This window comes from Paroedura picta, chromosome 10 (assembly GCF_049243985.1).
Source record: "Paroedura picta isolate Pp20150507F chromosome 10, Ppicta_v3.0, whole genome shotgun sequence".
Taxonomy (NCBI): Eukaryota; Metazoa; Chordata; class Lepidosauria; order Squamata; family Gekkonidae; genus Paroedura; species Paroedura picta.
In genome coordinates, this window is record NC_135378.1 from 36,678,106 (window position 1) to 36,703,074 (window position 24,969).

Here is a 24,969-nt window from a genome sequence, read left to right on the forward strand (position 1 = left end):
TATGCATGCACACAAACATAATGGAACAGCAAGTTACACACATTTCAAAAGAAATGAAAGCAGAATAAAGAACGTAGGAACTCTAAGCAAGGCTCAGTGATGTTAAGAAAAGAGTATTCCCCTTTGGAATTTCTGCCAAGACAAGAATTATTCACTGTTATTCTCTTCTAGTTTGTTTTACTGATACTACCAAAAGTTGAACATTGTACTTAGCACAATGGGTTGCCCCTAGGAAAATACACTGCATACAGGTCGGTTTTATTTTAAACAGCTGAATAGGTAGACAGAGGGAAGTCAAGAGGAAGTAAAATTAATCTCTAAAATGAAGATGTTGGCAAAGTTAAAATGAAGCAAGTGAAGAAAAGCTTCTCCAAAGATCCAATGATATTCTAGAGTGTTGGATCGGTTAGTAAATGAGGTTTCTTGATTACTGCAGAAAGCCAGAAATCATAGAATCATGGAGTTGGAAGGGATCTTCAGGGCCATCTAGTCCAACCTCCTGCACAACACACAAACTCACAACTACCTGCCCACCTACAGTGACCCCAATTTCAATAGAAACTGAAGACATACATATTTCCCAACTATCATTGTTTTTCTTAAAACACATATGCCATTGACAGAGGTTTAGCAGTACAGTACATGTTTTCCACAAAGAAGGTCCCCAAGTTCAGTCCTTGATATCTTCACTAAGGGTATCCTGCAGGTGGTGCTAAGAAAGACCTTTCTCTGCCTGGGACACTCGGCAGCCAGAAAAAAGAACATGAACCTGAAGCATTATCATCTGATTCAATAAATGCCAGCTTTGTATATTCAAGTGCTCTCTGACTGCACACTAATACCAACTTCACAGTATTTACTGGGCCACCAAATAACTTTATGCAATAGTGAAGTTAAGTTACTTTGCCAAGGTATCTCCACACAGAATACTGGAAGTTTGGAAGAAGAGGTTAATTAGAGCAATTAACTCTGAACTTCCTCATGAAACACAACACTGTAAAAATGTCCTGTCACGCACATGGAAGGCACAAACATATACAGATCAAATGGGTAGCTGTGTGGGTCTGAGGTAGCACAATAAAATCAGAATCCAGTAGCATCTTTAAGACCAACAAAGATTTATTCAAGGTGTGAGCTTTCAAGTGCAAACACTCAAAAGTCTGAGGATGAATGCTTCACTCGAAAGCTCACACCTTGAATAAATCTGTGTTGGTCTTAAAGGTGCTACTGGACTCTGATTTTATTATACACAGATCAAAAACTACTTTTAACAAGTCACTCAGGTTTCAAAGACTGTTTGCCACACTTCATAGGGGTGCTGTTTGTAAAAAATACATCTGAAGTCACTTGGCTTACAGAAGCAGTTCCTCAGTCCTTTGAAACCTGACCTTTTCTGCAATACAGGACTGAAGCTTTGACAAACCTAGGCAATTATACAGAATGCTACATCTAGAAATGACCCAGTTACAACATTTTCCTAATCAATATGGGTGATCTTATGATTTAAGGGCTATTTAATGAATACAGATCAACTTGGTACTTGTCCCAAAATGGCTGTGTACGGGATTAGCAGAATGCAGTTTTAAACTACCTCCTGAACAAAAGAGAACTTACCCTTCTGCCTTTTCATCTGTGGAAAGCTACTGATAGTGGTTGCTTGAACGATTTCAACCACAATCTGATACCTGGACAAAAAAAAATGTTTCATTTTTTGCTGCACAGCACAATGATTGCAAAACTTGAGGCAAGGGCTTCTAGTAAGATTAAGTAGTAGTCCATGACGTCAGATAATCACTAAGGCAACAACTCTTAAGGTGGCAATTGTTGCAATCTGACTTGAGTTTCAGTGACAGCGGAGGGCCATAAGTGAAGTAAATAAATACACTGAGTATTGCTAAGTATTGTAGCGCTTTCTGGAAAAGACATGCTACACGTGCAATAATCGTCAAGGTATTAACAAGACTAAGTGTATTCCTAAACAGTTTTTTTAGTCTTGTGAACCATTATAGATGGTTCATCTGTTACTCTGAATGCATTCATGTTTTGTGACCCACTCTGTTAAAGCCACTATTTCTCTTTCAACTTATATTGACTCCCCACTGATTTCCCATCCTTGCCCTAGGTTAAGTGACTCAGAAGATACCCCTTTTCTTTGAACTGAATTCAGCCAGGTTACATAAATTCTGTTGTGGTTACAGTTCAGAATAAATAATAATTTTCCAAACAAATAAAGAGTGTAAAGATCCAAGAAAAAGAATTTAATAACCAATGGGACACAGCAAGTTTTAAGAAACTTTTTGAGTACACAGAGAGCAAGCCATGGAAACCTATCCCACTTTGTGACCTAAACCAGCAGTCTTTAAATAGGAACACTGTTTATTTCAAATCCCTCTATTGAACAGGATATGTATCTATAAACTTATGCAACTGTGTATGCTTTGTCCTGGGATCTCAGAGTGACTGGGATTTATAAGCACAAGACAATTCTTTCAAAAGAACTACTAAAATGTTTAGGTGGAGGCTTATTAGAGCAAACCGAAGATGAAAAATAAATAGGTTTCTTTTTTAGCTGTCAAAAGTAGAGGATCCAAAATAGAGCAGGAACCAAAAACAGAATAAAATGATAAAATTATAAAATGGGATTTTTTCTGGAATGCTATAAATTAATACGCCAAATGGAAATTCTATTACTAAAATAAGAAAATATATATCATCAAACAACATGGGTCTGTTTACAGAAACTGCTGCCCATTAACATCACGGAAAACAGTTCACAGTGACTTTGAAGAGGTTATTAGCTGTTCTCAGAACTCTGCTTTGGTTTTGACTGAAGAAGGCAGTCACATTACAGCTAATTAACTGCAATTTCGATTTTAGTAGAACTTATTAAAGAGTTCCTGCTATCAATAACCCTGAATTACTGGGAAAATCTGAGGTGGTGGGAGGGGGAAATGGAAGAAGCTATTTTCCATTTTGGTAGCCAAATAATCAGACGTATTTCAAACAAGAGGTGGAACTAGTTCTGATCCCTAGACAATCCTGTTAGTAAAACAAAAAGGGAAAGAGATGGATGAGGCATAGGGAGAGCATCAGAGCTACGGGGAGAGAATCTGGAGGAGACAAACCATCACGTTGTCACACCATTAGCATTCTTCTTTAATAAAATGTTAATTGTGAAATAGCACTTGAGCAAGCCTGTGCCATCAATGGAAATGGGAGGTGATCAATACACAATCCCACATGGGGCCAACAGGATCTTATTCTACACTCCTGGCTTGGCTGCCTTGCCAAGCTTGTTAACTTCGACTTTCCCAGCTCTCTCCATCTCCAGGAGGAATTAACCTAACAAGGCTTTCACAGCAGAACCTCAAATGGCATAAGCTGGTTTGCTATCATTTTTCAAGAGTTTATGTACCTTAACCTAAATAGTGTTACCGTGGAGATACTAATTCACTGCCAAGAGTTTATACCAAGAGTTGATACACCTTAACCTAAATAGTGCTACAGTGGAGATACTAATTCTTTGCCCAGATGAGAAGGCATCTGCTAGGAGATCCAAGGCCCAATGCCTACCTGGTAAGCAACTTCAGACTTCCTCCGCTAAGCCCTTTGAATCCTCTTCAGGAAAAGGTATTGATTTAGATCATTTTTGCCGCTTCTCTAGAATGTATGCTTAAAAGGGCTTACAATAAAACCGATTAAAAACCATGACCCCAGGGACAAGCAATGTTACCTCCTGTGGTGATGAATACTGGTATAAATACGACCATCCCAGCTTGCTACTGCATGTGTGGTCAACAAAGTAAAACATCCAGTCTGCTAACTGCCAGGCACTCATTTCTACTCCAGGGCTGGGGGCTCATTTCCAGATCTGGCTCTCCAGATTTTGCATAGGACTCCATGTGCATTACAATTTATTGACAGTTGACTTTACTGAATTCAGGGTATGCTAAAGGAAGTGCTTTGGAGTGAGCATGCTACAAACCACTGCCGGGTACCTTAGTTGCTTGAGGAACTCTACATCCGAACTGCTGTTAATGAGCTTGATGAACTCCTCGTAAGAAGGGGCATACGTGTAGGCCCTCTTGTGATGTTCATTCACCTGTTCTCTGTACTCCATTTGGGCCAGCAGCATTTGATTGATGTAGTCAGGATCACTCAGCAACTCTACCACTGGCTTCAGCACTGCAGGTTTAACATACACACAAACTTATATACATTTTAAAAAACTATCACAGAAAATCGCATTCTTGCACATGTAAGTTCATTTTGGATTCAAATGAAATATTAAAAGTTTTGGTCTCATTTAAGGATCAAACTGACCCCGTTGCCAAAGACCATAACTCAAACTCAAAATTCATTTGTAAGGTGACCAGATTTTAACATTGGTAAAGCGGGACACAATTGACCGGGAGGGGGGGGGGGTTCTTGATTTAAAATTTGGTCTATATGGAGCAACAAAAAGTTTCATACAACGCATAGAATGCAAAAATAGTATTGTAATATATATATATACTAGGAAAAGAGCCCATTGTAAACGAAATACAATGGGCGCTAGAATGTGGGGGCAGAGGGAGGGACAGGGCAGCGCGCGAAGGAAGGGCACCTTATTGAGGAGGCGTCGTCGAAGGCGGGCGGCGGGGTGTCCTTGGCTCCTCGGCGTGTCCACGGCAGCCATTTTGAGTAGCGGGCGTGTCTTTAGCAGCTCCGACTGGCGGGGGTTCACTCGGGTGGCGGCCTGATGCGGCGAGAGGCGCTTTGCGCCTCCCACCGCGTCAGGCTGCTGGGCAGGGAGCCCCCGGCAGCCGCGCGGAAGCTCCCTTGTGGCTGGCCTGACACGTCGGAGGCGCTTCGTGCCTCCGATGCGCCAGGCCAGTGGCAAAGGGAGCAACTGCGAGCTGCGATGCGTGCGGCTCACAGTTGCTGGGGCTGGGAATTGGAGGGACCAATTGGCAGGCGCTGCGAGCCTGCCGATTGTCCGTCCGGAGGAAGGGTCCAATCCGGACCCTTCCTCATCACGGACACATCCCGCCCTAGAACCCCTTAGCCTTTTATTTAGTCCGTGGCGACTATCTGACAAAATCCAGTGTACAACAGATTCATGCCCATTTCAACAAGCTTTAAAATCTTATTTTCTGGAAACCCTGCAGTATCAGGCTGTACTGTGCAATGGACAACTTTGAACAACTCAGTTATACATCATTACTTTAAGAGTTATGGCTCAGCAGGAGAATAGATAGGGCTGTAGCCAAAAACTCTGTTCTCCCGGGTCTTCCACTGGCAGAAAGCTCCAGTGCCAGTTGAACACAATCACTGTACTCCAAGTCAACCTGTTACATGCAGCATACTGAAGAAGAGCTGTTTTTTTACTATCTGAGAGAGCCCTGAGAGAAGTGTAAAAGGCCCAAGATCACCCAGATAGCTGCATGTAAAGAAGTGAGGAATCAAACCTGATTCTCCAGATTAGAGGCTGTCAATCTTTACCACTACACTAAGCTGGCTCTTATTTTCTTGAGATTTATTTGCTTATTTGTCTTTATTTCTACTTTATAGCTTATATATTTTTACAAATTATAACTATAAACTTAACCTAACCAACTTTAGGCATGACTTTAAAATCCTATGCTAGCTATATGGAACATATAAAGGCTGGGCTTGTTATCATGAACAATGGATGAATGTAAATACTTAAATGATGCCTTATATATAGCTACCTTTTGAAGCAAGTATTTCCGCAAGGACTATACGCAAGCTGAGCGACTGGGCATCCTTCGAGGGCAGAAGACAATACACCAGTATCTGAGAGCACGCTTTCAGGAATCGGACTTCTTCGTTAGCATCCTTCAAACACGGGTGCAACACAAATGGCCGTGGCTGCTCTTCCAGTCTAGAATGTGTACCAAAAAACTTAGACTTAGTGCATCTTCCAGCTGCCAGACATTTCTAATTAATCACCCCATGAAAGAAAAGAAACTCTATACGAAAGAGTATACGAAAAAGTATAACCATACAAAAAATTATAACTGAAGATGAGTTAAAAGCAAAGCATATTTACCAATTGTAATCAGCCATACATTGCCGTACAGTAATCACCTACCTTCTTCATTATTAACCTACATTATTAAACTACAAACAGAAGAGGAGGAGAAGGAGGAGGTGGAAAAAAGGAAGGAAAAGAGCTGGGGGGCTTATATCCCATTTTTTGCTACTTGAAGAAGTCCTAAAGTCTTCCTACAACAGACACACCCTGTGAGGTAGATGAGGCTGAGTGAAAGAACTGTGGCTGACCCAAGATTTGGCTGATGTCGTTTACTTGGATTTTAGTAAAGCTTTTGATAAGGTTCTCCCCGTGATGTTCTGATGGATAAATTGAAGGACTGCAATCTGGATTTTCAGATAGTTAGGTGGATAGGGATTTGGTTAGAGAACCGCACTCAAAGAGTTGTTGTCAATGGTGTTTCATCAGACTGGAGGGAGGTGAGTAGTGGGGTACCTCAGGGCTCGGTGCTCGGTCCGGTACTTTTTAACATTTTCATTAATGATCTAGATGAGGGGGGTGGAGGGACTACTCATCAAGTTTGCAGATGACACCAAATTGGGAGGACTGGCAAATACTCCAGAAGATAGAGACAGAATTCAACGAGATCTGAACACAATGGAAAAATGGGCAAATGAGAACAAGACGCAATTTAATAAAGAGAAGTGTAAAGTTCTGCATCTGGGTCAGAAAAATGAAAAGCATGCCTACTGGATGGGGGATACGCTTCTAGGTAACACTGTGTGTGAACGAGACCTTGGGGTACTTGTGAATTGTAAACTAAACATGAGCAGGCAGTGTGATGCAGCGGTAAAAAAGGTGAATGCCATTTTGGGCTGTATCAACAGGGGCATCACATCAAAATCACAAGATGTCATAGTCCCATTGTATACGGCACTGGTCAGACCACACCTGGAGTACTGTGTGCAGTTCTGGAGGCCTCACTTCAAGAAGGACGTTGTTAAAATTGAAAGGGTACAGAGGAGAGCGACAAGGATGATCTGGGGCCAAGGGACCAAGCCCTATGAAGATAAGTTGAGGGACTTGGGAATGTTCAGTCTGGAGAAAAGGCGGTTGAGAGGGGACATGATAGCCCTCTTTAAGTATTTGAAAGGTTGTCACTTGGAGGAGGGCAGGATGCTGTTTCCGTTGGCTGCAAAGGAGAGGACACGCGGTAATGGGTTTAAACTAGAAGAACAACGATATAGGCTAGATATCAGGGGAAAAATTTTTCACAGTGAGAGTAGTTCAGCAGTGGAATAGGCTGCCTAAGGAGGTGGTGAGCTCCCCCTCACTGGCAGTCTTCAAGCAAAGGTTGGATGCACACTTTTCTTGGATGCTTAGGGCTGATCCTGTGTTGAGCAGGGGGTTGGACTAGATGGCCTGTATGGCCCTTCCAACTCTATGATTCTATGAGATCACACAGCCGGCTGCATGTGAAGTAGTGGGGGATCAAGTCTGGCTCTCTAGAGTAGCGGCTGCCACTTTTAACCCCTGTGCCACAGCTGCCACATAAGCAGTGATATTGGGCTGAAAATCTTCTAATGCTGTATTTTTCAGTGGAAAATTTCTGCCCCACATATGTAAACATATCTATTTATCTACGGATGCTGAGGCTGCTGAAAAATCAATCATGATAGATGGGCTACAGGTTGGATATGAAGCACTGATAAACCCCAGTGTTTGTAAATTGTTTATTTGCCTTTGTGTGCTTTGTTATTTAAGTTTGCTAAAATTATTTAAATATTTAAATTATTTTTCCCATTCAGATTACTCCCTTTTTTTTCCCATTCAGAAAACTCACATCGCTGCACTTAAGTTATTTTGGCAACCCTATGGTGTTATTTAAATTAAAATATTTCACTTGAACCTGAACACTGCAAAGTTTTCAACCACCACCTATTCAGTTTTTGAGCTGTCAAATTAATCTACTATGCATATGCAGCCTCTATTAAATAGCCATCCCTGAATTTTGTTGGTATTCAAAACACAAGTAAGGATAATAGTTTTTTGCAAACCGGTACTACTTCTTATTTCAAGAATAATGGGTCAGTTTTGTCCCAGTTTTGTCTCTGCGCCACAAGAGCCTCTTGTGGCGCAGAGTGGTAAGGCAGCCGTCTGAAAGCTTTGCCCATAAGGCTGGGAGTTCAATCCCAGCAGCCGGCTCAAGGTTGACTCAGCCTTCCATCCTTCCGAGGTCGGTAAAATGAGTACCCAGCTTGCTGGGGGGGTAAACGGTCATGACTGGGGAAGGCACTGGCAAACCACCCCGTATTGAGTCTGCCATGAAAACGCTAGAGGGCGTCACCCCAAGGGTCAGACATGACTCGGTGCTTGCACAGGGGATACCTTTACCTTTACCTTTGTCCCATTATTCCAACACACACATCAACTTTTAATATTTTTGTTTAAATTAAGGAGACTACCGATACATTATTTGGGTATAAATGGCCCCCAGTGGAACAAAAGGGAAAATGAAAGTACTATATACCCTAGTAGTACTGTGCACTCAGATAGACCTGAGCTGAAAATAAACCAGAGATTAGTTGTTTCAGGTAGGCTTGACCACAACACTCCCAAATTCTATTACAAAAATTATCTCCAAGAATTTAAGGCGTTTTTGGGATCTCAGAGGCCATGAGCCAAGGGGGAGAGACAAGAAACTGGCTCACCAAACATTAGACTGGTGGTGTCTTATATCTATATACGATTTCTAGAAAATTTGACTAAGAAAAGCATTTGCATTCTTTTATTTCTTGAATGCATTAGTTCAAGCACACACAAAGGAATGAATTATATGATTTCTTTTTCTTTCCTATGACAAAGTCAAACTTTTTAGCATCATATGTGACAAAAAGGGTATTTCATCAGTTCAGTTTTAGCTAAGTTTATTTAAATCATCTTAAACCAGAACAGTAAAAACACAGGTAAATATAGGTAGAATAAAAGCAAGAAGGGAAGAGGAACAAATCCTCATCAGTTCAGTTACCAGGACCCCCCCCCCAATAAACCCCTTGGGCTCCCCTTTTCACATTTCGGTTTCTGGTCCAAACATGCCACGGCCCCTGTTGAGATATGCTTAGAAAGTAGGGCAAGTACAAAATCACATAAATCATATAAATAATAGTCCTTTCTAAGGAAACTTGGGAACATAATAACTTTGGCCTCCTATTTCTCTAATTGCTGTCATTCAAAAGTATTGTGAAACTTCATCATTTTGACAACAAATGGTGATCTAAAGTGGCATGTAATAAATCTAGGAGACGTTTTCTCCTACTATATTTCTACCAAACGTTCTGAAGTTTGCAACAAACTGCCCATAATTACCCAAGGGACAAGAAGTGGCTTTACATTTTTTTCTTACATTGGCTCTCAAACATCCATCTTTAAGAGCAAGTCTAAACCAGGAATGCTAACAAACTGATCCAGCTTAGGTCAGTATATGTAAGCATGACAATTTATAGAGTCAGTTCTCCTTGACAAATTCTCCAAGGGGCACAATCTAGAAATCAAGCTCGGTATTCCTAGTTTTTGTTTTCAATATATTCGGAATATTTCTGGCAGGCAGTAATAACAATATTTATTCTTTGCACGTATAACCGTCTCATGTTTTCTATATATACTGACTGCATTTCAAAAAATATTAAAGTAAAAACAGAAATGTAAGCAATACTCCTGCTATTCTTTAACCTATTCTTTACACAATAACAAGGGGAGAAAATACTCACTACCAATCAGCACTACCCAATATTAGCCATGTGGAAAGGAAATGAGACTTTTTGTACATGCCATAGTGTGCCTAGACTTAGAAACAACAGGTATACAAATACTGCTGAAACTCTGAAAGTAACCTGATGCTGACTCTAATTTCCTTATGAGATGTTCTCAGCTATTACCTCCACCTATGTTAAATCTTGAGAGGTTTTAGATACAGCAATGGCACACAAAAAGCAGTCTTTACTTGAGCCTAAATGAGAGGCTGTGGGGTTCAGGGGCCTTCATGTCCCTGCCCTCAGTAGCTCGCTTATCCATCACATTCTTTTTTGTCCTGCTGGGGCGTGCACAGCCTGAGAGCTGCTGACAGGGTTTGCATTACCTGGTACCTCAGCCTCTCCACTGGGTTTCTCTTGCACAACCTGGAGACAGAACCCAGTCATCTCCTCACTGGCCTACTTCTTGGCCCCTTAAGAAGCTAGTTCAGCAGGCTGCACATGCTCAGTGAACTCCCCTGAAATCTCAGGAGAACTAGAAGTCACGTGAGTCCTTACGGGAATCTTTGCCTGTACTTGCAGCCTGTTTCCCCTTCCCATTGCCCAGGCTATGCTAAACTGCTAGCACCAGTTGTTGGGGATGACTGAAGCAGGATCTTTCAAAAAGGCCTATACTATGTGACTGTCTTGGCAGCTGTAGTCTTGGTTGGTTTAGCACCTGGAAAGTACAGCTGACCTGGAGCTTTAAAGGGCCCATACTGTGCTTCTGCTATTGAAGCCTTTCTCCTTGTTGCCAGTGTCTTGGTGGGCTTCCCTGTTTCTGACACTGATGGGTTCCCAAGTGACTGCGCTGGAGCTCTTGAGAAGTCCAGGAACAGCTCTGGAAATGAGGGTGCATCCACTCCAGGAGAGGAGCTTTGCAAAGAGTCAGTTCCAAGCATGATTCCATTGTGGGCTTAATAGATTTGAACAATTAAAGATTTTGCCCATAGTGAAGGGTCCAGGCTCAAAGATACATAGGCTGGGTGCTCAGTCAAAAACCAGAAATTATTTATTTATTTATTTTTCCATTTACATTCCATCCTTCTCCAAATGCTCAGGGCAGATCACATCAAACAAAATGCAACTTCAATAAATATGATACAATTAAAAATTTAAAAATTCTAGGACTGTAACAGTTAAAATTAGCTTACATAAAAGCTGCCTCCTTCTCCTGGGAGCATGGGGGGGGGAGTACATGATATATACCTAGATGTTGGTAGGTTTGGGGCAGGGGGGTCAGCAGGTCTGTGGTCATTTCAAGGCCTCAACCATAGGCCTGGCAGAACAGCTCAGTCTTGCAAGCCCTGTGGAACTGTCTGAGGCAGGGGTAGTCAAACTGCGGCCCTCCAGATGTCCATGGACTACAATTCCCAGGAGCCCCCTGCCAGCATTCGCTGGCAGGGGGCTCCTGGGAACTGTAGTCCATGGACATCTGGAGGGCCGCAGTTTGACTACCCCTGGTCTGAGGTCTCACAGGGCCCTGATCTCAAAAAGGCCCTGGCCCAGGCCAGTTTAACCTCCTTGGGGCTGGGGATCCTGAGTAGATTCTGGTTGCTAGATTTCAGCATTCTTTGCATTATATTGGTAATTCATCCTTCTTTCAAAAAGTTCAGAGCAGTAAAATAGGCTATACTATAGCTGGTTCAAGCTCACCTAGCAAACTTTATGGCTGAGCAGGAATTTGAACCTAGGCTTCGTGTCCAAATCTAAAGTATCCATTACAGTGTAGTAGTTCATATAACAGTTGAAGTACTACTTGACAACATACAACTGCCAGTAAGGGGGGGGGGGAGACACCACACTGGCCTTCATAATCTGTGCTGCAGGCAGAGATCCAGATTTTGCAGGGATTTCCACTGACTGCCCCCAGCCTACAAAGGTAACCACAGATACTCAGGATCGGCCATTTCCTTGGAACAGCCCTCTATCAATTTAAAAGCTTCAGGATTGTGGGAGGAAAGGGGAAACAAGCATCTTTGGGCTCCTTTCTACAATGAATCCAAGTCCCCAGCAACTCACCAGATGCCAGCAATGCCGAGCTCCTGTTAAGCAAGGCAAATTGCTAAAGAACAACACAATAACAAAAACTGTTTCATTTGTACCTCTCAACAGGACAGGTTAGTTTTCTAACAAACTAATACACACTTTCCCCATTTTTAATCAAGACAGTCTTGAACCGAACAGGAGAAAAACCTAGGGCTAACAAAATGTATTTTGATTGCACAATGAACCAGAAAGGTACAAAACAGGAGTCTCTGCCCTCCTAAATTGAAGGGCTCCCTTCCAAGCCCACGGACTTCAATGAGCTTGCCTCTGCTTAGGATGGCACTGGTAAACAGGACCATGTGACCTGTGGGCCTGGCTACTGCAAAATGAGGCCTACAATCCTGCTATCCAGAGCTACTCTGCCTTCCGTATGCTACGGGCAAATCCAGAGTGGTGGTAACAGAGTGGCCCTTTCATATGCTTTAAACTTGGATTGTGACATCACTGGCTAAAAAGGTTAGCCGCTGTTGCTATAGGTGGTATTTCTGTGTTGCCTCCAAAAGCCATCTTCACTCCTTCAGTACAGCTCAGATGCATATGCAAGGGGGGGGGGAGCCCATTATAAATTAAACACTGAATCAGAAAGGGTATGTCGCTACCTGGAGTTGGCCACTTTAAGGTCACAGAAGTGGGTGAGCAAAGCTTTCACTACATCATGGCAGACAACTTTAACGACATCAATGTTACTGAGCCGATGTCGCAGCTGCTTGGCAACTTCCCAGAAGTCTTCCGAGAGCAAGTGGTACAGCTGCCCCTCATCCCGGCTGAGGTGTCCATACCAGGACAAAATGTAATCTCTGTAGGTGTAGTCAAACACTGAAACAAAGCGATAACGAAATATGAAATATCAGAATTCAGGTAAGAAGACAGAAAGAAAGAAAAAAAAGGGGGGGGGAGAGATGTTATGAAGAACTAGGGGCTGGAAAAGGCTGCTCATTTCTATCTTTCGGGTACTGCATTTTCTCTACTTTCTAAGAACAAGAAATCTAATTCCAAAAGAAATTTCCAAAGGTCACCAAGGAGGAAGAAGAGTGGGTTTTTGGTGAACCATTTTTAATTACCTGAAGAACTCTCAAAGCAGCTTACAATCCCCCTACCCTCCCTCTCTCCACAACAGACACCCTGTGAGGTAGATAAGGCTGAGAGAGCTCTGAGAAAACTATGACTGGCACAAAGTCATCCAGCTGGCTGTACGTGGAGGAAGACTATAAGTGGATATGACTGGTCATCTACATGTCCCATGTAACTATAAGTTACCACAAGTTGAAACTCCCCCCTACATTTTTAACAAATATAAATAAAAACATGGCATCATAAATATTCTAAGCTTTATTTTACAAAGTCATCCAGCATCTATAGCTCTAACATGCCTTCATGCAATGCCTCTTGGTCATTTAGCTTATTTTTTAATTCCGCCCTTCTTCCAAGTAGCTCAGAATGGTATACATTATTCTCCCCTTCCCCATGCTAGCTTGACAACAATTTTGGGAGCTAAGTTAGCCAGAAACACAGTGACTGGCCCAAGATCACCTAGCATGCTACATGATACAGTAGAAATTTGAACTGGGGCTTTCCAGATTGTATTGACGCTCTAATCACTACAACAAAATTTGAGACCAATGGCACCTTTAAGACCAGCAAAGATTTATTCAAGGCTTGAGCATTGTGTGCAGGCACACTCCCTCAAGAGACTTCCTTGTGTGCAGACACACGAAAGCTAACGCCTTGCATAAATCTTTATGAGTGCTTTGCAGAAGGCAGGTTTCACAGGCCTGAATCATCAGCACGATAAACAATGCTAACCTCTCAATCTACTGCTTTTGTGACAAAGAATTTTAATTTCATTTGTAAAAGTTCTTAATAAAGGTTATAAGCGCAGCTTTACTAAAGCACAGAGCCCCAAACGACTCTGGAACAGTGTTATGGAAGGCCGTTCAAAGCTATACAATCTGTTTTCCAACATGGATGCACAAAGTGTGCTTTTTTGCAAATAACAACACATTAATGTTGGATTGTTGAAACAATTAAACTGATTAATTGGCTGATGTCTTTTTTGTCTATGGTGTTTATTCTAGCAACTAACTCTCCAGTGGAGAGTTTACTGCACTAAGAACAGGACTGCATGCTTGTCAATCATTCTGAAGATAAAATTAAAGTATTCTCTGTAACAAGGTCCTTAACTCTGAAGTGATCTGTGGTTGGTTCCAGATTCCTACATGTCAAATCCTAATGCACTGTCTACTCCCCAGGACTAGTCCAGCACTCTGGACATTAAGCTACACTGGCCTTACGTGATCAATCTTTTAACATGATAGGATGCTCCAACTCCATGGCATCCTATAAAATGGAAACACAATTTACAACTTCTACTTCAGCCATAATAGTACACAATGCCATCATACAAAAGACATTCCAGCTCCAGTTGTATCAGTAGCACTAGGAGTTTTCATCCTTGTATTCTAAACACTCCTTAGAATACCTGGAGTAATTGCTTCTCATACAATAACATTATCTTCAGAATCTTAAATGTTCCTATGAGTTGCTCACCTTCTTTCAAAGCTTTATCCATGTTATGAGAAATTATCACTCTTCTAGACGGGACAGGTTCATGTGCACTTCCAGAGAAAAGATTCTGAAAGAAAACATGCGCACACATATGCTGTAAGAGATGGAGGAAAGATGCATAGAAGAAGTGCTTCATTACTCGCTTTGCCTTGCAGAGACATAGCTAGCCACACTATTATAAACAGCAATTTTGCGACAAAGCAGGACTGCCAAGTTTTGCTAAGCAGGACAATCTTCTCTTTACAAACTTGATCAACCTTTTATCATATAGGCACAATATACAATTAGAATGTACATAAAATTTAAATTATTTAACATTTTCAAAACTGTTTTGCCAATGTTTTTGAACTGTCTTTTAAAATAATAAATAATAAAAATGCAACCAATAGTAAAATAATAAATAATAAAAATGCAACCAATAGTACATTATTTCGTGGCCACAGAACATGAGACAAAATGCCACCAAAAATCTGATGGCATTATTAGAGTCCACATTCAGCATTTCTATTGCCAATAAAAAGGAAAAATACACGCCCAATAAGTGTACATTGGAAAAGATATTCAATATTTTGGGGAAGCAACTGAAATGCCTCTCTATAAATCCCTGCTGTCTTATCTTGGTTCACAGAGAGTACAATCCTGGTCAGTTTGGCAGTCAAGGGGAAAATGAGGCTATGTTGACCCCCCCCCCCCAACACTTCTACATAGATAAAAGGCACCAACAAAACTGGATCCAGCAACCTAAAGATGTCAGGACTGCAGATCTTTCCTATGTTCCCCTCCCTCCTGCATCCATTTCCAATTCAAAAGAAGTTTATTTTGGCGTCTAATCCATGTGCTGATAAAAAATCAGAAAAGGTGATGTCATCCCCTTCCCCACTACCTGATCCTTGGCTCAGACATCCAGCACAAATTGTTGATGTCTGTTGTGTACATAATCATTTCATACTCTTGGTATTTGTAGTATCGAGAAAAATAAAAACCTTGATAACAATTTCTAGTATGTGGTAAAAAGCATATGGAGGCAGTCCAGAACAGGTGATGATGTCAATTCCGGTGACATGCCATTCCCAGGGGACATGGCAGGGTAAGGTGTGGCCAGCTGACATCACATCTGGGGCTCCTCAAAACCTGAAAAATATTTCAGGAACTCCTCCATGGAGTACAATCCCTTTCATTTTCTCCCCACCACAAATACTGACATCTTGTTTCTAATCCTTGCTAGAAAGAATAACTGCCAACACTTGAAATAAGTTCTTGGACCAAACTTTGGCTTCTATCTGATAGGGTTGGTATGTGCAAGAATCAGTAAGTGTCAAATTATATAGCACCATTTTCAATTACTATGCTCCACCACCAACTGCTGGAGAAAATCCCAGGTGATAAACAGTGTAATCCTAAACATCCTTCTAAATGCATGAAACCCAATATTTTTGATCCTTACCATTTTGCCGACTAATATTTATGAAAAGCCCCAGCGGGCAGAGCGCTGTCTGAGGTGTCCGAGCGGCATTTCTGCCCACATGGGTAAATCTGGCCGCACCCAGACCGGATTGGGCCAGCCACTGGAGCACCCAGCTCCTACAGCCGCCCATGAAGCGCTTGTGCCCACAAATGTGCCTGGCTCCTGAGGATGGGTCCCCTGAGGCTGTGCCGCCTAAGAGATGCCCGCGCCGCCTACATGAGCCATTTGCCATCGACAGGCTGAGAGCACAGCGCCAGCTCATGCTGCATGGCACAACAACCAGGGTAGGCCTACAGCGCTGGGGGGAGGGGCCACAGGACTGCCTTTCCCGCACACCGCCTCCCCCTGCCCCCCCCCACTACCGCCTGCTGCATTCAGGGATGCAGCAGGCTTTTTTACTAGTATATATATAAAAGACCAGTCATAAAATCCATTATAAAACCACCTCATAGGCTAAGAAGGGATTGCACTGAGCGCATCTAAGGCTAGTGCTCAAGAGTGCTTATATTTTTCTTCTTTTCCAGATTTCTACATAAAAATATGGTGCTGGCCACTAAAATACTGATTCTTCTATTTCATAGAATTTTTCATGCATTGCCACAAGCCCATCTACAGGGTTCCTAACATCAACCAGCAGAAACACATTTCTTGTTAACAGCATTAACCAGGAGAGGAGAGGAGAGAAATCAAATTACATGCCTGGTCCAGATGCAAATTTAGCACAAATGAATGTTGTGTGATATACCAGGTGAAGAGCATATCACAATAGGCTTGTGGACATCAAGTCCTAAAACCTAATCACAGCGACCAGGCAGAAAAAGCAGCCACCAGAAAGCAGGGAAGCTTTGTCTACTGCCTCTCAGCTTCTACTGCCTGTAGCCAATTAGCCTCATACATTCAACTCCTGTTTACAGCTGGCCCTGAAGATACTGACAGTTCTAACTTTTTCTTTGTAAAAATTCATGCTGGTTGTAAATTCTGTAAAATGCATCATGTGAGCCAGTGAGGAATACTCATAGGCCTATTTAGCCCCATGGGCAATGTGTGCAATCCATAACAAAAATACATCTCTACTGTTATCATCAAGAGCCTCTTGTGGCGCAGAGTGGTAAGGCAGCAGACATGCAGTCTAAAAGCTCTGCCCATGAGGTTGGGAGTTCAATCCCAGCAGCCGGCTCAAGGTTGACTCAGCCTTCCATCCTTCTGAGGTTGGTAAAATGAGTACCCAGCTCGCTGAGGGGTAAATGGTAATGACTGGGGAAGGCACTGGCAAACCTTCTCGTATTGAGTCTGCCATGAAAATGCTAGAGGGCGTCACCCCAAGGGTCAGACATGACCCAGTGCTTGCACAGGGGATACCTTTACCTTACTGTTATCACCATAATCATACTAGCTTTGTGTACTGGTTAAAAGCAGGAGCTTCCAATCTGGAGATCCATGTTTGATCCCCCACTCCTCCACAGGTAGCCAGCTGGGTGGTGACCTTGGGCTAGTCACAGTCTTGTTAGAGATGTCCTCACCGAGCAGTTTTGTCAGAACTCTCTCAACTCCACTTACTTCACAGAGTATCTGTTGCAGGGGGAGAAAGGGAAGGTGACTGTAAGCCATTTTGAGACTCTCTTGGGTAGTGAAAAGCGGGGTAGAAATCCCAACTATTCTTTATATGTTCTTCTTTATATGTAGCAGACTAAATACATGTTTTCTACCCTACCAGTGCTCATCCTCACCCTGAGCAGCCCTGGCTGCAGCCTTACAAGGTTTCAGCAGGCCTGCCCAGGGGAAGGCCCGGGGTCCCTGACAGCATTCCCTCTGCCTTGAAAAGGCCTGCTGTTGCCTCTCCAGGGAATGGCAACATGGGGGGTTTGTAGAGACCCACATATGCTGACTAAATGCACTTCATTTTAATAAGCAATGTGTTCAGTGTTGAAGTTTCAGTGCTAACCCTTGCTAGTCTTGTGGGGGGGGGGGGGAGTCCTACTGCTTCTCACGGATGAAATGGTAAAGCTGTGGCTATGCCTGGTCTACACCACTTCAAACAGCACACAGGAGTCATCCACAGGAATATCCTGCATACTGAAAAGTAGATCCTTCGCCCTTGATATCTAGTTGTCTGCATGCAGAGATTTCTTTTGCAGGGTGGAGCAGTCAGCCACGTGAGCCCCCCCCCCCTGTTTTTGTAGTGATATAGCCCATCCACCGATGTATCCCATCAGTAAAAACCAGCCCCCCAGACATAAGACTTCTGGCAACATGATGTCTTCTTTCTCAGTTTTTTACACTACCAGCTGAGCATTTTAGCTAGAAATCAGAACAGGGAGAACATCCATTCAAGCTAACCAAAGAGAGAGGTGGTGGTAGAAGCTGAGCTGCTTTTCCTGTATTTTATTCATGGACCCATAAAACCCATGAACTCTTTCAAACACACACGTTAAAAAGACTAACTTGTCCTATTGGAATGGGGTTAAAAAGTACTGTTAAGAAATTCTGAACATTTTACTACTGTATGTTTTACAGTGTAAAAAACTCCTGTGACATTTCAAATATTGCAGCCAAAATAGCAGGGAAAGCTGCATCATCACTGCACAGACAGGTACACATCATGTCCTATGGTAACAGGTAACAGGAGGAGGAAAGGAAGGAGGGAGAGTGACACCAGGGCCAAGCTAAGGGCACACACATCCACCCTCTACTTTGAGTAGACTTGCCCCCCCCCCCCCAGTCTTTTGTTGATACTGCAAAAGAAGAGATCTAAGCTGGATCAATTGGGGCTACTTTCTAAAAAGATAAATGCCAGGAGTCAAGTTTACTTAGAAGCAATATCTATGATCTAGTCATGCCTACTATGACCCCCCCTTCCCAGATTAAGCTCCCTCAATGTCCCCCCCCCATATCACCTAAACCCAGCCTGAATATCATGCTCATCATATGAAAGAAGCTGGTACAGCTTGCCCTGCTCATGCGCCCTAAGAGGGACTGTGGTTTTGCCTCTTCCCCCGTCCGCAGCCCTGATCCCAATCTCAGATGCACGCACTAAAGCACACTCTGCATATGTTCAGAGGCACCCCTTCCTAAACCGAGAAGACGGGGAGGGAGGCTCGGAGTTCAGCCCGGTGACTCCGTGGCAGAGAGCACCGTCCGCGGCTAGCGACGAGGGCCGGCGATGCCAAAGGCAGGCGGGGCGCGCTTCCTTACCGCGGCAGCCTGCAGCAGCGGGTCGGCCTTGTCCTTCCCCGGATAGCGGCGGCTCCACACGGCTGGGAAATCCGGCGGCGGCCGGAGGTGTCTGCTGTGGCCGAGCAGAGCCAGCAGGGTCCCGAGAAAGAAGGAGCTGGCGGCGCAGCCCAGGTAGAAGGCGAGCCGGAGCAGGAGCAACGCCCAGCTCTGCTGTCCGCCGCCCGCCTCTTCCCCCGAGGGCGGCCGGCCCAGAGCGAAGAGGGAGCCCGCCAGCAACAGCAGCAGCAGCAGCAGCAGCCCCAGTCCGGCGATAGCCAGCATAGAGCGGGGCGAGCCGCACTCCGGCGTCGCCGGCGTCTCCTCCTCGTCGTCGTCCTCCTCGTCGTCGCCCTCGGCCGCGGTTGTTGGGACGCTGCTGCTGCTGCTGCTGCTGCAGGACTCGCCGCCGGGGCTCTGCGCCCCGGGAGAGCCGCCGGAGCCCCCGGCAGAGCCTGCTGCCTCAAGCTGGCCGCTGCTGCAGGAGATGTTAGCGGTGTCTGCATCGGGGAACATGCTCCAGCCAGCGGCGGGAACAAGCGCATCTCCCGCCGCGGAGGCCCCCTCGCAAGGTCGCGGCTCTCCCCACCACAGTCGTCGCCTTCTTCCTCTTGCTCCGCGCGCCACAACAGCAGAGGCGGCCGGCAGGGCTCATGCCCGGGATCCGCCAAGGAAGCGACCCCCCCCCCCCCGGTCCCTTGCCTCTGCTGCGGAGTGGAGGCCGCCTGCACGGCTAACACAAGCGGCGGCGAGTGGCTCGCATCGCGCCCGGGCGCCGGAGGAGGCCCCGCCGAGCCTGTTTCCGTGCGGCAAGGGGCGGAGGAACCGCCTGAATGGGTGCTGCCGGGAACCAGGCCATGTGCGCTCGGCGGGCCAAGGCGGGGCCAGAGACGGCAAGGCAGCGGCCTTCTCTCCCCCCGCGGCTCTGGTGTCAATCTGAGCCGTAGCTGGCCCGCGACTGAATCCCCGGGATTTTGCTTCTGCAAAGAATCCCTCCCAGCGTTGCTCGAGGCCTGCAGTCCTAAGAACGCCTTTCTGGGAGTCAGCCAAGCTGGATAAACCCGGAATACTTCTGGGTGGATTTGTTGAGGATTTCCCCCCTTCCATGGCTAGGGACAGCAAACCAGGCGCGGAGTCAACATGGGAGTGGGGCTTGGCTTCTTTATTTAGAGTCTCATATCTAGGGTATTTATATTTATCACAGGGCAGAGTTACACACAGGAAGGCTATTAATGATATCCTTATATGTGGCCAACAAGGTACAATGGCTATGCAGACAGGTTGGGAAATCCCCCTAAATACTAATATCTAAATTTTTAATCCATTCAGTAGAAGCTGAGGAGAGCACAACGAGCTCTGTCACATCTCCCTGGAAAGCATGATACTCACGTTCCTGTGATGGATTGTTTAGAATTACAGTACATTTTAAAATCTTTTACAGGGTCTTACTTTGGAACTTTAATAATTGTCTGCTATACATATTTTGTATGTGTAACGAACTGGTATGTGTTAAAACCAGGCCTTTGAAGAAGGCCCTAGAAGGACTGAAACGGGTTGGTCTATTGGTTCATAGACACTATATAGCCTATGGGCTGTATAGGCTTTTCTTCCTAAAGTCCTAAATTCCTAAATCCTTCCTAAATTCCTAAAGTTTTTAAAAATTGTGCACAATAAAAGTTATACAATTATAACATTAATACAGTCAACTTTTGAAGGTCCTGTCATCCGTTGGGTTTTTTATGGTCTCTGAACTGAACTGAGCCTGTTTGTATTCTATTAGCTGTCTTCCATACTCTGTGGCAAGTCATCCTGCGGGCCGCTTGTTGGTGTTTATTTTTATGGACATTGGGTGGAGCTGATTTCATCCATGTTTGCAACCATTTATTTCCTAGATTTAAATTTTGTGATCGCAGGATTTGTGTAGATCTTATTTCTAGGTGTTGGGACTTTAGTCAGCCATGTCTTTTTGGATGGGAAGCTCATTGTTTGCAATGATCTTTTTTATATTTATGAAGATTATTTATGTTATATTTATTAAAAATTTGAAATTTTGAAACCTAACATTTAATGTTTTATTTATGTATTTTAAACCTTTGTAAGCTGCCTTGAGCCTCCAGGGAAGGGCAGGATACAAATGTAATAAATAAATGACAAATAAAAAATCTTCTTGCCTTCAGAGATGCAGAGAAGCATCTAGGGTCTTGTTAGGGTTTTTTTGCGGGGTACTCACTGGTACCTTGAGGGTTCTCTCCCAAGACAGGGTGTGGGGAGGGAATTGGTGGTACCTTTTTAAAAGCACTGCCTATTCCCTGCTTTTATCCTACTGAGGATACAAAGCAGTTTATAAGACAGTTCTCTCCTAGTCACCTCCTCCATTTTAGCCTTACAATAATACCCCTGTGAGGTAAAACAAAGTTTGAGTCCAGTGGGACCTGCCAGACCAACAAAAAAATTATTTAAAGTATTAGCGTTTAGGTATTAGCTATTAGCTTGTGTACAAGCACAAATACACATCTTCAGATACAGTTACACAGAATTTTCTCAACCACAACATATAGAAAGAGGGGGGGAGGTAGCTGAAGTACCTAAGTGAGGCTGAATGACTAGCCCAAGATCACCTAGCAAACCTCCAGTAACAGCATGGGGAACCATATTGAGTTCAGTGCCACTTACAGCTCACCCTGAGCATGTTTTCTCAGAATTTAACTCCTTGTTAAGGATGCATAAAATGCCACATAAATCTCTTGTGCTTTGGACTGCAGCCTTTAATGTGTCCTAATTTCTGTACTTCTTATTGGCAGTATTGAGATAAAAAATAAAAGGAAAGTAGAGGAATTAAGAAATTCAGAAACTGTCTGCTTTATGTTACCTGATATCAGATGCATAGTGCACCATCAAGAGCTTGGAAGTACAGGTCACAAATGCAGATTGCTAAGTGTTTACCATCTGTGCCAGGTGAAGCTACTAGCACCCTGCCTGGCCCCAGAAGGCCTATCCACAATGATCCATGCAATGGTTACCTCCAGACTGGACTACTGCAACTCATTTTATGCAGGGCTACCCTTGGCCCAGATCAGCATATTACAGCTGGTACGAATAGCAGCAGTGTGGGTCTTTATGGGCACTCCATGAAGGGCTCATATTTGACCTGCCCTCTGACAGCTACACTGGTTACCATGGAGTTCTGGATCCAGTGTAAGCTTTTAGTACTGACCTTTAAAGCCCTACATAGTCTGAGCCTACATATCTGAGGGACTTGCAGCATATTCCTTGGAGAGCATTACGCTCTGCAAATACCAACTTACTGGTTACCTTGGCCCCAAGGATGTTCCCCTGGTCTCAATCAGAACCAGGGCCTTTTTGGCCCTGGCTTCAACCTGGTTGAATGAGTTGCCAGCTGAGATCCAGGCCCAGATGGAAGTTCCAGAAGGCCTGTAAAACAGGTCTCTTCCTCCAGACCTATGATTGAGACCAGGGCTGTTCAGAGCTTTATGGGCCTTTCTCCAGCTCCTCTTCCTTGGCTTCTCCTCTCCCCCCCTCCCCAATTTATTATGTCATTTCAAGTTTGGAATAGCCAGTGGAGAGAGTTAAGGGGGGGGCGGGTCTTTGTTTTAGTACTGTACTTTATCATATTTTATTATATTGTATTTTACTGTGTATATGGTTTTATTGCTGTGAATGACCCCAAGCCCATATGTGGGGGGATGGTATAGAAACTAAATAATAATAATATTATTATTATTATTTACACGACACTTTAGAATGACCTCTCCAAATGTCTCTTTTGCTGGCTGGGCAGCCTTGCCAACCAAAACTATGAAGTATTTCAGCCAAGAAAAAAGTCCAGCCAAGAAAAAAGTCCAAAGAAAGCACAACCCTGTTACTAGCTCTGTTTAAGATTGCACGTTGACGGAGTTGCTTGCCAACTCTGAGTTGGGGAATACCTGGAGACTTTGAGGGTGGAGCTGGGAGTGAGCAGGATTTGAGGTGAGGGGGCCTCAGTGGAGTCTAATGTTATGGAGCCCACCCTCCAAAGCACCTATTTCTTCCAGGGAAACTGATCTCTTTTGACTGGAGATGAGCTGTAATTCCAGTGGATCCCCACGTCCCACCTGGGGACTAGGATCCTTACGGGATATATTTTTTAAAAAGACTGCGCTCCCTAGCTAATCTGGAGGAGTGCCAGCCATTGGGATTTAGAGAAAGAAAAAACAAGAGCAACCCTTGCCCCTGCTTGCTGAACTCTGGAGCCCCCTTGCCTCACGGCAGACATTTTCGGGCGGTTCTCCCCACTGCACCCACCCCCGGGCGGCGGCCGTGCACTTGAGGCAAACTGGGCTCAAGGTTTCCCCCTGCCGCCCTGAGCGGGAGCTCCACACGCGGAGACGGAAGCTCGGCTTGTGCCGCCACCCTCCTCCCTTCCTTGGTTACGAGGGGGAAGACGGCGCAGGCGGGAGAAACTAGACGGCGCTTCCTGACGGGAGCCCCCGTGGCGCGGCGACGGCCTTCCGTTTCCCCCCTGACTGGCGGTGAGTATGTGGCCCGCAGGCACGGCCTTGCTTAGGCCTTGCAGCGGGGCTGGAGAGGGCAACGCTGCTCGCCTGCGGCGGAGGGGCTGCTGCTGCGCGCCGGGCAGCCACCTTTGCACGCCTCGCCTCCGGCTGCAGCCCCAACAGGCGCGAGGTTGCTTTGGCGGCGTGGGGCGTGGGGCGTGGGTGGGTGTGTCGATGCCTTCTCCCAAGTAACGGCGGGGAAGGGGAGAGCCTGGCTGCTTCTCGGAGGGCGTGGGAACCCATCTCGCACTCGTGGCTGGGCTTTGTCGTGGTCGGACGCCCGTGGCCGCCAGGCTGCGTTTCCACTGGATTCAGACGAACGGCAGAGATGGCTATAGCGGCTCTAGGGAGTGGTGACTAGTCTGGATGCGCTACCGCATGGCAGATTTGTGGCTCTGGAAGGCCCAGGGGGTCGTATGCTGGGGTCCGGGGCCATGTGTCTGTAATGGATCCATGTAGAAAGAGCGCAGGGAAGGTAACGGGAGGAACTAGGCATTCGGAGCAATCTGGAGCAGGTCTGTTTGGAAGTAAACCCCCTATTACTAAATAGGGTTTTCCTCCCGGGTTCTTCAGGTTGTATCCTGTAGTTCTTCAGGTCAGGGATGCCATTTTTTTTTTTTAATGATCCAATGTGGTTAACAAAAAACATAAAAAGAGACCCCGGAGGGAGAGATGCCTGGTCTGCTCCCCGCTGTACTAATTGTGTATGTACAGTGGGTTTTTCAGGGTGGGGGGGAATAGAGCCTTGCCCTTTACCTGCACCCTCAAGACCATTATAGGATGTCTTACCCTTAGAGTTCATGCAGGCAAGTGGTGCAGCAGGAACCTCAGGAGGCTGGAAGGGACTGCCACACTTCACAAGGGAAGGATGATAGTTTTGTGGTGTTCTCTTATGTTAAAAGCTCCATTCAAATATTTATTTGTTAACTATATTGATAGTCTGCCTCTGTTACTCAAAGCCCATTGAGTGGTGTGAAATGCCATCAAATTGCAGCTGATTTATGCCAGCCCCATTGGGTTTTCAAGGCAAGAGACATTCAGAGATGGTTTCCATTGGCTGCCTCCACCTAGCAACCCTGGACTTCCATCACATCCACGTACAAACCAGGGCTAGGCTAGGCTGGACCATCCGGGTCAGCGCCAAAGTAGATTATTGTTAAGACTGGCCCAAGGCCAGGGCAGTCCAATTTCACAGGGAGACCTCTCAATCCTGAATCACAGACAGGAAACCCCCCCTAAAGTGTATGCAAACATACTTGTCTTGAGGCCAATTTCTCTCAAGTGTAATGAGCAGCTGTAAGAGCCAGTTTGGTGTAGTGGTTAGGAGTGCAGACTTCTAAT

At 44.8% G+C, this 24,969-nt stretch overlaps 1 protein-coding gene across 2 annotated transcripts in view; it reads right to left on the reverse strand.

Moving 5' to 3' along the window:
- SNX25 (sorting nexin 25) overlaps positions 1-20,065 on the reverse strand; it is a 46,102-nt gene extending 26,037 nt beyond the window's left edge. Inside the window, exons 1-6 of one of the 2 annotated variants that reach the window (XM_077302245.1) lie at positions 19,058-20,065; positions 14,383-14,467; positions 12,435-12,651; positions 5,715-5,887; positions 3,999-4,185; positions 1,615-1,685 (exon numbers count right to left, since the gene is read on the reverse strand). In XM_077302245.1, the coding sequence (XP_077158360.1) occupies positions 1,615-1,685; positions 3,999-4,185; positions 5,715-5,887; positions 12,435-12,651; positions 14,383-14,467; positions 19,058-19,591 (1,267 nt within the window). In that variant the 5' untranslated portion in view covers positions 19,592-20,065. The remainder of the gene's footprint in view (positions 1-1,614; positions 1,686-3,998; positions 4,186-5,714; positions 5,888-12,434; positions 12,652-14,382; positions 14,468-19,057) is intronic. The other variant, XM_077302244.1, reaches the window with a different exon arrangement.
- Positions 20,066-24,969: the final 4,904 nt, after the last annotated feature.